The sequence below is a fragment of the Crocuta crocuta genome, unplaced genomic scaffold, assembly GCF_008692635.1.
Source record: "Crocuta crocuta isolate KB4526 unplaced genomic scaffold, BGI_CrCroc_1.0 scaffold213, whole genome shotgun sequence".
Classification (NCBI taxonomy): domain Eukaryota; kingdom Metazoa; phylum Chordata; class Mammalia; order Carnivora; family Hyaenidae; genus Crocuta; species Crocuta crocuta.
The window spans coordinates 4311031-4324333 of record NW_027529442.1 but is presented as its reverse complement, the minus strand read 5'-3'; the positions used below and the strand labels follow the sequence as shown (position 1 = coordinate 4324333).

Genomic DNA, 13303 nt, shown 5'->3' with positions numbered 1-13303 from the left:
CACTAGAGAGATTTATTCAGGATTATGTGCCAAAAAGATAAGAATTCCTATAAAGATCACTTCTGTGCACTCAGGAACAAAAGCCGAGGCAGCAGCGGGCACACGGGAAACACACATTTTTCAGTTTATACTTCCTCATGGTTCTCTTAGATAGCCTCTGGAATTGCTTCGAAGACTGAAGAATTTCATCCCCTAGAAACTCACACTGTTGAAGTTCCGCATATCTCTGGGCCAATAACTTCATGGATTTATCTGTCATTGTTTCTAGGAGGTCATCCACCTGTGACAGATACAAAGACATGCAGCCGTGTGGGGGAAAACCTTGTCAAAACCAAAGGGGTGGTTGTTTTTCCTGAGAGACAAGTTCAGGAATTGGTGGATGGCTTGCAAACCCCGAAGTATCATTCTAATTCAAGTCATAGCAAACAGAGCTTGAAAATATGCATTTACCACCCAGCGGTAAAGACGATCTCATTTCTTCTCAAAAGAAGGCTTTGTACGTGCCTTCATTCTAATTGAATTCACTCAATATTTATTAGGCACACAGCATCATCCGAGGTGCCCTTAGCAATCCTTCAGCCACCCTCAGAACGCCCCCCACTAACATTATTTCTTCATGCTAATCATTAACTCCATCCCACAACCGTGCTGTCTAGCAGGCCTGTGTGTTCAGTTCAGCTGGGCCCTCTGTGCTGCTTCTGAAAAACACAAAGCAAAAGCCTTTGTCCACTACCTGCATTTGAAGCTTTCCCACTGTCAGATCTGATTTTCGGAGCAGGTTTTCCATGCTATGTTTCTTTCTTTTCAGTACTGGAAAGCGGGATCTCTTTTTTGATGAGTACGGAACCTATCATAAAAATGCGACAAACACTTCAGATTAAGAAGTACTGATGTTATTTCTGTGACAGTGCTTAAATAAGAATTCTCACCCTTGGGACCTTCTCTTACAAACTGGACATTTGCCACATAACAACATTGGGCTGGAGAACGTATTCATATTATTCTCCACGCCCCATGTATCTCCTTTGTGCCCAGAGCTCTCTTTGAAGAGATCTATAGGGTGCAGAGAAATGAGATTGTCTGGTTCGGAAAGAATATACAGTGTCAGGGGAAAAGCAGGTCACTTGTAAGGGGAAGAGGAAGAAATTGCCTCGGCAGCTGCTGAGCACAGTAAGAGTGGGGAGCTGCTGAGGACCAGGGCCCCAGAAAGCTCATTAGCACTGGATCCAGATGTTAATTTGGTCTCCTTTCTGCAGGTTTCCTTATTTTCATGGCAGACATGTCTCTGAACATAAAAAGAAAGCTCTGGGTTCTTTTCGCCCCGTGCCTGATCGTCCCTGGCTTGCTGGTTATAAGTACCTGCCCTGATAGTGTTGCTATTGGAAATCATTCCTAGGTCACGGCTCCTGGCTAATAGGCCCTTTTTAGTCTTACTGAGTTCACTCTTCCTTGCCCTTGTGCCTAGTAACTAGTATTCGGAATTATTGTGAGACCTACACACAGTGGGAAGAGGGATCACATCTAGGACCCAGCCTGTGTCTGGGTTTGCAGACGAGTCCGCTGACCCACCACTCTGCCCAGCCAGCTTGCCCAGGCTCACATGTCCCTGCAGGACGTCCCCAGGCTCTCTAGATAGTTGGACCCCGCTTTTTTCTCTCCCATAAAACCCAGTACTTTTTCCTACCGAACACTTAACCACACGTGGTAATTACTAAGTTGTATCTGTGCTTATCGAATGCCATGATTCTAATGTCAAATGCCTAGACGGTCCAGAAGGTTGTATAAAACAGGACCAGTCGCAGCTGGTGGTAAGCAGGAGAGAATGCACCTACTGCCAAGGGGCCGGGCTCTGCACATCTCCTGCGGTCATTGTGAGGAATTGTGGGCCTGGTGTTTCCAAATCCTAGGTTTCAAAAGAAGGCTTAAAATCCAGATTTTTCTGGACATATTCTAATTTTTCAATGTGACCGATTCATTCAGACACATTGTTGAGATCTTTCTGAAACCTAAAAACTCTTCACAGCCCGTTGGCAACCTTTGATTTAATGTCTTTCGCTGACCAGCAATTCTTGCTATAACCAAATGTATCCATTTTTTCTTTCACAGTCAGTGATATTTGTGTCCTCAGAAGTCTTTCTCTATACTGAAGTCATTTTTATTGTTCTCCAGAGGTTTTAAGGTTTGACCTTTTCCACACAGATCTAGAACCCAACAGGAATCAATTTTTGTCTATGGTATGAGATAGGGACCAAATTTCATTTTTCCTCTATGAACACCTACTTGTCCTGGTGCCGCTCATTCAAGAAATCATCCTTACCTCCATGTTCTGCATGGTTTAATGTCTATCCCCTCTACTAAACCATAAGGTTCACACAACAGGACTATGGCTTTAAGATCACCTTTATAGTCCCCAAAGCTAGAAATTGCCCAGTACATAATAGGAATACAATGAATGTGAACCTAGCACACAAAAGGCAGAACTCAAAACTAATATTGCTGCATTCTGACAATGATACTCTAGAACAGCACTGTTCAACAGAATTTTCTGCAAAAACGGAAATTTTCTTTAATTTTTTCTTAGTTTTATTTATTATTAGAGAGAGACAGAGACAGAGTTCGAGTGGAGGAGGAACAGAAAGAGAGGGAGACACAGAATCCGAAGCCGTCTCCAGGCTCTGAGCTAGCTGTCAGCACAGAGCCCGACGCAGGGCTTGAACCCACGGACTGTGAGATCATGACCTGAGCTGAAGTCGGATGCTTAACTGACTGAACCACCCAGGCACCCCACAAATGGCAATTTTCTTTATATGCTACCTAATACAGCAGCCATAAACCACGTCATTATCAATCAACTTGAAATGTAGCTAGTGCAACTGAGGAAGTGAACTTTAATTTTAATTGAACAGTCACATATAACTAACGGCTACCGTTTGGGACAGTACAATTAGTATTCAGCATAGTAATTAAGATTAAGGACTCTAGAGCCAGCCGTTCCTGAGTTTGAAACCTGTCTCTACCACTTATCTAAGCAAAGTATTTAACCTCCCAGTGCCATCCTTAAAATAAGGATAGTATTGCTGCCTATCTTAAAGGACTGCTGTAATTATTATCTGAGTTGATATTTTCAAAGCACTTAAAACCAGAACAAAGTTCACTTTAAGTAAATATTTGTATTTATTTATTAATGTTTATTATTTTTGAGAGAGAGACAGAGCATGCACAGAGGAGGGACAAAGAGAGGGAGACACGGAATCTGAAGCTCCAGGCTCTGAGCTGTCAGCACTGAGCCCGACATAGAGCTGGAACTCGTGAACCACGAGATCATGACCTAAGCTGAAGTCGAATGCTTATCCGACTAAGCCACGCAGACGCCCCAGTATTTGTTCTAATAGAGCACCTGGGTGGCTCCGTTGGTTAAGCATCTGACTCTTGGTTTCATCTCAGGTCATAATCTCACAGTTTGCGAGTTTGAGCCCAACGTTGGGCTCTGTGCTGACAGTGTGGAGCCTGCTTGGGATTCTCTCTCTTTCCCTCTCTTTCTTTCCCTCCCACAGTCTCTCTCTCTGTCTCAAAATAAATCAATAAACTTAAAAAAATAATACTTTAGGCGATAAAAAGAAACCAGTCTGGGCAATTTAGGTTCAAGTTTATATATGCACAGATAAGAATAGGCTTTGGTTTGGAAACTTGGACAGTCTACTGCCACACTGTCTATACACGTGACTATCTTTTAATTTCAATTACAATGAAATACAATTAAAAATTCAACTTTTTAATTGCCCTGGCTACATTTCAGGCTCAAAAGTCACAAGTGGCCAATGGCTACTATATTGGACAGTGTACACCTCTCTCTTCACACATAGTTCTGTTGGGCAGTGATGGTCTAGTGAATTCCTCTCCACGCAGCATGTGTGATTGACCTGAGGCTAATAATATACCAACTTGGTATTTGAATAGTTGAAAAAATCAGTAGAAAGCCCATAACTCTACTGCTGCCCAGATGATAGTAGAAGCTGAACTATTTGAGTCAGAAGTAGAGGAATCAGACCCGGAAAGCCTGCTTGCTGTGCCTTAAATTCTCAGAGAGGAGGACACAAGCAGCAGACCTAAAGATTTTGTAATGAGGACTTTATTAGTATTATGGACACTGACTTCTGTGAAGTCTGTAGAGGGTGAGTGTGCTTTAGCACCGTACCTTCCGCAATCTTGAGGGAAGGGATGTCACAGACAACCGTTTGGTGGTTCTCCTGGCCCGGAGCAGTGTATTTCCTCGGGTTATCTCCTCTGTCTCTGCTTCTACAACATCAAGTTGTATAGTTGCTTAGAAAGAAGGGGAAAAAGAACCTGTAAGGATCACAACGATAAACTTTCTTGTTAGAAATTATTGTGGGAGTGCCTGGGAGGTTCCATCAATTAAGCGCCGGACTCCTGAGTTTGGCCCAGGTCATGATCTCATGGTTCGTGAGTTCCAGCCCCATGTCGGGCTCTGTGCTAACAGTGCAGAGCCTGCGTGGGATTCTCTCTCTCCCCCTCTCTGCCCCTCCCCCACTCACATTCATGCTTGCTCTCTCTCAAAATAAATAAACTTAAAAAGGAAAGAAAGAAACAATGAAAAAAAAGAAAAAAAGAAAGAAAAAGACAGGAAGGAAGGAAGAAAAAAATTCTGAAAAGAGAACATTCCACACTGCCTCAGTAGCTTTTTTTTCCTTGGGGTGAAAGACAAAAAATGGGTTTACTTTTTCTTTCTTTTAACTTAAAAAAATTTTTTTTATTCATTTTTGAGACAGAAAGGGGGAGACAGAGTGTGAGCAGAGGAGGGGCAGAGACCAAGGGAGACACAGAATCCAAAGCAGGCTTCAGGTTCTGAGCTATTAGCACAGAGCCCCATGCAGGGCTTGAACCCACAAACCCTGAGATCACAGCCTGAGTGGACGTTGGACGCTTAACTGACTGAGCCACCCAGGTGCCCCTGGGTTTGCTTTTTCTAATCTTACACTTTCTCCTGTACACATCTACCTTTTCTTGTGGCCATGACCTCAGTGGTCACCAACCCATTCTGACAAAGTGGTTACAATCTCCATGTTTGAGACATCATTTTTGCCCTGAATTACTTTTTCCTTTAATTATTGTGGAATTAGAAAAACTAACCTCCTAATGTATAAGGCCATCCCTTGAGTATTTGTCATTGAATGAAACAATGTTTAAAGCTATTCACTCCTCAGCCATGTGGCTCAAGGCTCCGTCATCAAATCCCACATTCATTTTCTAGGAGCATGTGAAACTCAGCCTCCTTCATATTTTTCTTTATATCAATTCAATTCTTAACACAATAAATGTTTTTATAAAGGAAACTTTAAAACACTAGCATAAATTTTAAAAATGTATCCTAAATAGGCATTAAAATTAATATGGTAAAAGCAAACCATGTTATTGCCTGCAGAAGGCACAAAAGTTAAGGTTATTCTCCTTAAAAAAAAAAAAGGCAGGAAATGAGGCTGTTACTTCATATAGTCAAAGGGATTGACAAGGGCATGGGGGTGAGGGGGAGGTATTTGCAATTCAGTATTTCAGTGCCTTCACCTTGTGCTCATGCCTAATATCTTGCTTAAAAGTCCATTGATAAGGACTTCTGGAGCAGTGGTGGCTCCTAAGTGAATGGGGCTCTTCCCTCTCCCTGCCCTCCACTCCACAGCTCTTCCCCAAATCTCACAACTTCTACCTGTGACTGCTTCTCCCTTTACCTCCCCATCCCACTGCTGCAACCAACCAAGGTACTATCATTCCTTGCCCTAATGAGTGTGAAGAGCCTTTCTATCCTTCTTCCTGCATCTGTTCTTGCCCTCCTCCCAGCCTGACAGCCTGAGCTGTCTTTAAAAAATGCAAATCAGGGGCGCCTGGGTGGCTCAGTCGGTTAAGCATCCAACTTTGGCTCAGGTCATGATCTCGCCAGTTTGTGGGTTCGAGCCGCTCATTGGGTTCTGTGCTGGCAGCTCAGAGCCTGGAGCCTGTTTCAGATGCTGTGTCTCCCTCTCTATCTGCCTCTCCCCCGCTCATGCTCTGTCTCTCTCTGTCTCAAAAATAAACTATAAAAAATTTTTTTAATGCAAATCAGATTCTATAAACCCCCAGCTTGAAAGCATTTGATGCTTTTTTATCAAAAAGTTAAAAATTCTTAGGAGAAAGTTAAAAATTGTTAGTGTGGCTTACACCACCCTGACCACCTTATTCACCAGCCCTTCCCTGACTAAATTACTTTCTTTTCTTTGTTATGCTTCGGGCTTTCTTTGTACTGTGACACGACTATGCTCTCCCCTCTTCCCGGAAAACTTGTCCGTCCCGCTCTCCTCATCTGATCTAGTTGTCCTTCAAATCTCAACTGAGCTGTTGCTTCCCCTGGGAGGCCTTCCAGGGGCCCTTCCCCCAAAGTTAGAGCACCCGTGATGTGTTTCTGGAGTGCCCTGTGCTGCTACTTGGCATCAGATGTGATTATCTGCCTCATGCTGGAATGTCCCTCTATGCTATAACTTCATGAGATCAGGGGCCATATATGTTCCACCTGCTACTTACTCTATCCTTAATAGTGTGGTGGACATAAAATAAGTATTTAGCAAATATTTGTTAAAAATGTCATGAAGGTCAACAGGGGAAAGCCACTGTCTTGGGCCACAGGTGAGATAGTCTCATAATGTTAGAGCTATGGCCTGAAAGGCATGTTTACTGAAGAAATCTTGGTACAGGTATTGGTTATTCCAACAAAGACGAAGATAAGCCAATGCAGATGGGAAAGAATTTGATTCTCTGTTTCCTGTTAGACTCTTCAACTTCAGCCCCGTCAGTATAGAAACATGTTGTCTTTGTTATATTCAATGAAAATAAATAGGTACACCCATACCAGGTAATTGCTGGATGCTTGGATGCTAGCATTAGTGACTGCTTTTTCCAGAAGAGAGAGTTTAAAAAGGCAGTCAGTTGAAAGGCATCATCTTTGGGGGTGTTTATCTGTTTGTTCCTTTTCTGAAAAAAGTACTCACCAGGTAAGCAGCCTTAACACTGTGTGAAATGTGGGATTTGTGTGGATTCCCTACGTGTGTTGTAAGGGCTATATTCATTTCCTGATGTTCTGCTATAAAGGACATTAAGAAGCTACACAGGATATTTAGGGCAGCGAAGCTGTACTGTATGGCACTGTAATGGTGGATATATGACATCACATAATGGGGTTGTCATATTAAGGCAAGACGTTAATAATACGGGAAAAGGTGTGAGTGGGGTAAGGAGTGAGTGAAGGTATATGGGAAGTAAATCTCTGTATCTTCCATTCCATTTTTCTAGTAAACCTAAAACTGCTCTAAAAAATAGTCTATCAACTTAGAAAAGCCACAGAGAAGAATGCGAAGATTTGTGGGATTGTTCGTCATAACTCATAGGACCCCTCGTCCCACCAAACAGCATTACTACATTGCATAAAAGACTTGAACTTAACAGTTCAAATGCTGATTCTTCCACAAGGTACACAGGAAGTAGATACAATAAAATAAAATGTTTCTGAGGACTTATCCATCATAAATTATATTCACAGAATTTTCCCATACCCTTCACTGTAGGAAGTAGCTATTTCAAAGGCTGCATTCCTACTTTTTCCAGAAACAAAAGAAAGGAAAAATCCTACTTTGGTTTGATTTTCTAATGTATATGTATGTACACGTATAGATGTGTACATGCATATACACACATATATGCCTGTGTGCGCATGTTTCAATGACAAAGTGGCTTTAAAACCAATATACCACCAGTTGGACTGGGAAGGACCTCAAAGACAATCTAACGCAGCGCTTTTCAAAATGTATGCACAAGCACGTCACCCAGGGCTCTGTACAGAATGCAGATTCTGACTCAGTAGACCCAGGCGGGGCCTGAGATTCTGCATTTCAGACAAGCTCCCAGGAGATGTCACACTTTGGGCAGCAAGCAAAGCCATCCTCATTTCACTATTCCTCTTGGCCTTGACACTTAACCATAAGTTGCCTTTGATTACCATTCTGTGACAGCTTTCTCATTCTTGGTTTCATAAATAACCTGGGGGATGGAAGTTCCTTGACGATTCTAGGAAGAAGGCTCTGCGTGTTCGAAAGGAACGTTTCCTTAAGGTTGGTGGAGGTCCCTCTGCCGCCACTTGCTGACTTGTGTCTACATTTGTAGGACATCATGCTCCCCAAAACAGTCTTCACTTTCTTCATCCAGTTTTTTTTGGTATTTTGTTGGCTCTCGTGAAATTCCATGTAGCTATCCCCAGATGTTTCCTCCTTGGGCACCAATACATTTTGTTTTACTAAGTTGGTAGACACAGCCCTATGCCATCTAAACAAAATAAAAAACAAAAAAACAAAAAACAAAAAACAAAATCCCCAGTTTGTATTAAGGAAGTTGAAAAGTTAAAAACCAATAATTTAAATAATCAAAATCCAAACTTAAATTGTAAACTAATCACACCATTCCAAAAAATAACACTGAAGGTCAAGAATCAAATCACAGAAAAGCAAAACCAAAGCAACTCCTTGGTGTTTTGTTACCCAGCTGTAGTCTAGTACTTTCTGGTCACTCTCTCAATTTTATCATCTTAGCTCCCTAAGAGATAGGTCATGTTGTTATCTGTTTCACTAGTAAGTAGACTGAAACAAAGAGAGGTTAAATTTATTGGCCAAGCATAAAAAGCAGATTTTAATCCAGGTCTGTGACTATTAGAATAGATATTGGCTGGGGCACCTGGGTGGCTTAGTCGGTTAAGTGTCCAACTTCAGCTCGGGTCATGATCTCATGATTCAGGAGTTCGAGCCCCATGTCGGGCTCTGTGCTAACAGCTTGGAGACTGGAGCCTGCTTTGGATTCTGTGTCTCCCTCTCTCTCTACCCCTCCCACACTTCTGCTCTGTCTCTTTCTCTCTCTCTCTCTCAAAAATAAACATAAAAAAAAAAGAACATATTGGCAAATTGGCAACCTTGTCTCAATGATGGATGGAGGTAGCTTTTGCTGGATTTGGTGGGTCCCAGTCTACAGTGATGAGAGGGGAATTGGCTGGGGTAGTCAGTAAAGGATGCCGTGTCCAAGGCCCCATAAATGCTGCATGTACATAGAGCACTCATTTGGATAAAATAACTCTAAACACTCATTTCTAAAGCTCCAAATAGTCATACGCCATCTTCATCATTTTGGCGTATTTTAGTAATGCAAATAAGTAATGTTTCTTAGCTTTCTATGCACTAAACTCTCTTCAAAGTTCTTCCCTGTGTGTTTTACCTAATTTACCCTTCCTACTGTCATCTCCATTTTACAAATGCAGATAAAGCTTCAAAAGGTTAAATAACTTTGCCTAGAATCTGATCCCAATGTGTGCGTTTACTCACTACTCTAGAGTAAACATCATCTATATCATGATAACCATTCTTTAGCTAATATTCTTCCTCAAGTACCTGTTGTCTTTAGTGTCATCCAAAACAATGTCCATAAAATCCCGGGGATTTAAAAAAATTAAACTTTGGGCACCTGGATGGCTCGTTAGTTAAAAAAAATTAAACGTTTAATGTTGAGACAATTGTAGTTTTCACAAGCAGTCATAAGAAGTAATAACAGGGAGATTTGCCCTGTTTCCTCCAACGGTAACCTCTTATAAAAGTATAACTATCACAACACTGATAGTGTCAAGATATAGAACATTTCCATCACCGCCAGGATCCCTCATGTGTTATGGTCACACCTACTGCTCACTCACCTCCACCATCTCCTTTTATTTTCCTTTGTTTTTCAAAAAAATTTTTATGTCTTTATTCTATTTTGAGACAGAGAAAGACAGAGAGCGAGCAGGGGAGGGGCAGAGAGAGAGGGAGACACAGAATCTGAAGCAGACTCCAGGCTCTGAGCTGTCAGCACAGAGCCGGACGGGACTCACAAACTGTGAGATCATGACCTGAGCTGAAGTCGGACACTTAACCAAATTAGCCACCCAGGCACCTCCCTCCCCTGTCTCCTTAAGCTGTCCTCCATTTGTATCATTTTGTCCTTTCAAAAATGTTGTATAAATGGAATCATACAGTGTATTATCTTTTGGGATTTACTTTTTTCCACTCAGCATAAATCTCCTGGAAATTCATCCAGATTGTTGAATGTATCAATTGTTTGTTCCTTTTTGTTGCCAAGTAATATTCCACCATCTGTATGGCCACACTGTCTAATCATTCACTCACTGAAAGACATCTGGATTGTTTCCAGTCTGAGGCTAATATGAATACACACATAAACATTTGTATGAATATAAATCTTCATTCTTCTGGATAAAATCCCAGGTTTTATATTATGTCATGTTTTATAATGTTTGCAATATATGTGACATATTTCTAGTATAGATTAAAATAAGTTCATAACTATTAGAAGATGTTCTTCAGGGCGCCTGGGTGGCTCAGTCGGTTAAGCGTCCGACTTCAGCTCAGGTCATGATCTCACAGTTCGTGGGTTTGAGCCCTGTGTCAGGCTCTGTGCTGACAGCTAGCTTAGATCCTGGAGGCTGTTTCAAATTCTGTATCTCCCTATCTCTTTGACCCTCCTCTGTTCACATTGTCTCTCTCTCTCAGAAATAAATAAATAAAACATTAAAAAAAAAAGATGTTCTCCATATTCCTACCTAAAATATCTCAAGTACCACCAGTAGGGCATACAGCATCCTCCAAAAAAATACTGCTCTAAACTAGACCTAAGTCACTCAGCTTCTCGGTCATTCTGCATGGGATGTCATTCAGAAGAGTCCAGGCATCAGAGTTCAATGGTCTTGTCCAACCCTACACCACACTCTAGTTGAGTGACCTTGGGCACATCATCAACCTCTGTAAGCTTAGGTGTTCTCATTTGAAAATGGGTATACTGTTTTCAGAAATGTGAGAATACAAAAAAAAAAATCATGTACTTGGCACCTAATAAACAATAGCTTTTACTAATATGGGATTCTGATGAGTGAGGAAAAAATGTGAAAGGCAAGGAGGGAGCTCAAGCTTCAGGTAAAAAGAAGGGAGACCTTGCGGGCTAGCCGGCCTTGCTTTGGGGCCTGGAACAGTTCTTCCAGTTACACATACACACAAACGCTAGGGGGTGCTATTCACATTTAGTCATTGTAGTGTATAGTTACTATAACTCTCTAGCAAGTGGCAGTAGTCTTGAGGATAGAGTGCCATTTTCTAATTTGTCCAAAGTCTATTTATGCGCTAGGATTAATCTTCCATAGAGCCCTGTGAGAATCATTTAATAAAGCCATCAATTACTACTACCATAAATACACAAATGCACATACACACATACACACTCCCAAAAAAATGGAAATACAATTTCAGGAGGCTCAAGAACCCCAAAGGCCTTGCATGTAATCGCTCAGATTAAAAGCCCAGCTCTAAGCAGTCTGAATCTCTAGAATGCATCTCCCACACCATGCCCTTTACCCTCATTCCCTATTTGTTTATTTTAAAGTTTATTTATTTGAGAAAGACAGAGTGTGAGCAGAGGAGAGGCAGAGAAAGAGAGACACAAAGAATTCCAAGCAGGCTCCATGCTGTCAACACTGAGCCCAAGGCAGGGTTCGAACTCACAAACCATGAAATCATGACCTGAGCCAAAATTGAGAGTCTGATACTTACCTAACTGAGCCACACAGGTGCCCCATTCTATTTATAACATAATTAACAAAGGTGACTTTGTTCCAGGCCTTGGAATAGAACTGTTGGAATTTCTGTTTTGAAAAGACAGAAATTTTAAATTTCTTTGTCTAAAAGACAGAAATCTTAAATTTTCAAATATCTTGGATGGTAATGAATTTATTTTGTTGTATTGCTTCCCCTTTTAACCTCTTTTTTTAATTAAAAGTGGAAATCTCTGCAATATTTCATTTTGTCCAAGGAAGTTCAGTAGGTTGGTGTTTGAGGATTCAGGCCTCATAAAAACACCTCATTTCTACATGTCTGATCTATTGCTCATGAACCTGGTAAGAAAGAAACCGGAAGAAATTGGAAAATAAATCATCTCATTGATTTTCCAAATTAAAATGTATTACGTTTGGGGTATTTGCTGCCTGTCTCTATGGCTTTTCCACTGGCAGGAAATATCAGGTGTAAGGCAGTTATAATGTGACATTAAAGAACATTCACAGGGGCTCCTGGGTGGCTCAGTCGGTTAAGCTTCCGACTTAGGCTCAGGTCATAATCTCGCAGCTTGTGAGTTTGAGCCCTGCGTCAGGCTCCGTGCTGGAGCCTGCTTCGGATTCTGTGTCTCTGCCTCTCTCTGCCTCTCCCCAGCTCATACTCTGTCTCTCGCTGTCTCTCAATAATAAATATATGTCAAAATTGAAAAAAAAAAGAACATGTACAGCGTGAAATACAATTAATACATATTTCAGGACATATTACTGGGCGAGGGAAAAGAAAGCTTGATCATGGACTCTTCTCAAAGAATGTACTACTGAGTTTTCGAAATCATAGCATTTACACAGGACGTGGGAGGTCTAAAACTTTGAAACTGAAGTAACAACTCAATGCTCATTTTAGTGTCCTCTGCTGCATTAAAACCCAAATTAAGGTGGAAAGGAAAGGTTTTCCTCATCACGATTACACTTTCCTTTTCACTAATTGAGACTTGCACTCTGGCACTAGGCTTTCTGACCAATGTATTATGCAACACCTCCCCCTGCCCTCAATCCATTCAGAGACTTCATTTCTAAAGGCAATGCTGAAAAAGAGAAGCCACCTTTTCTAATCATCACAATGAATATCATTTAATTCCAAATCCAAACATCTCCCTCAACAGAAAAGAAAATGAATCCCATTTACCTACCTTTCCATCCCCTTTCTTTTAAAGGGGCCATTTTTCTTTCTGGGATGCTGGAGTCTCTGGTACTGGCCGACTCTTCCACAGGTGCCCTTAAAAGACACTGGAAGATACGACGGAGGGGGGTCCATTGCTGTCAAATCCACCTGCTGTAGCACTTTTCGATTTCTTCAGCTCTTGAGCTCACCACCGCCAAACAAGATTATCCTGTGCACTTTTAACCGCTGGGCTGTTTGGGGGACAAGTATGTAGGAAAGTTTTGGAATCTTGTTCTTATTCCCTTCTAGGTGTGAGAGACATCATTGGTGGGACTGGCCGTGTTTACCACCTCTGAGAGGCTGGGAATGATGCACTTGACAGAGCGGTGGGAAATTCCGGTCGGCCGAGGCAAATGCAGAAAAGGTGGCCTGATTGCCTAACCACTGCCATTTGGGGTGGTAATAAAATA

The 13303-nt window shown here is 41.7% G+C and overlaps 1 protein-coding gene across 1 annotated transcript; it reads right to left on the bottom strand.

Annotated features, from left to right (window-relative positions):
• Window positions 1-70: 70 nt before the first annotated feature.
• CUNH3orf49 (chromosome unknown C3orf49 homolog) lies at window positions 71-12986 on the bottom strand. The gene is made up of 5 exons (XM_077760231.1): window positions 12862-12986; window positions 8036-8358; window positions 4196-4320; window positions 734-847; window positions 71-280 (listed from the first exon to the last, which is right to left on the bottom strand). Exons 1-5 carry the CDS (start codon window positions 12984-12986, stop codon window positions 71-73), a joined length of 897 nt encoding a protein of 298 aa, XP_077616357.1.
• Window positions 12987-13303: the final 317 nt, after the last annotated feature.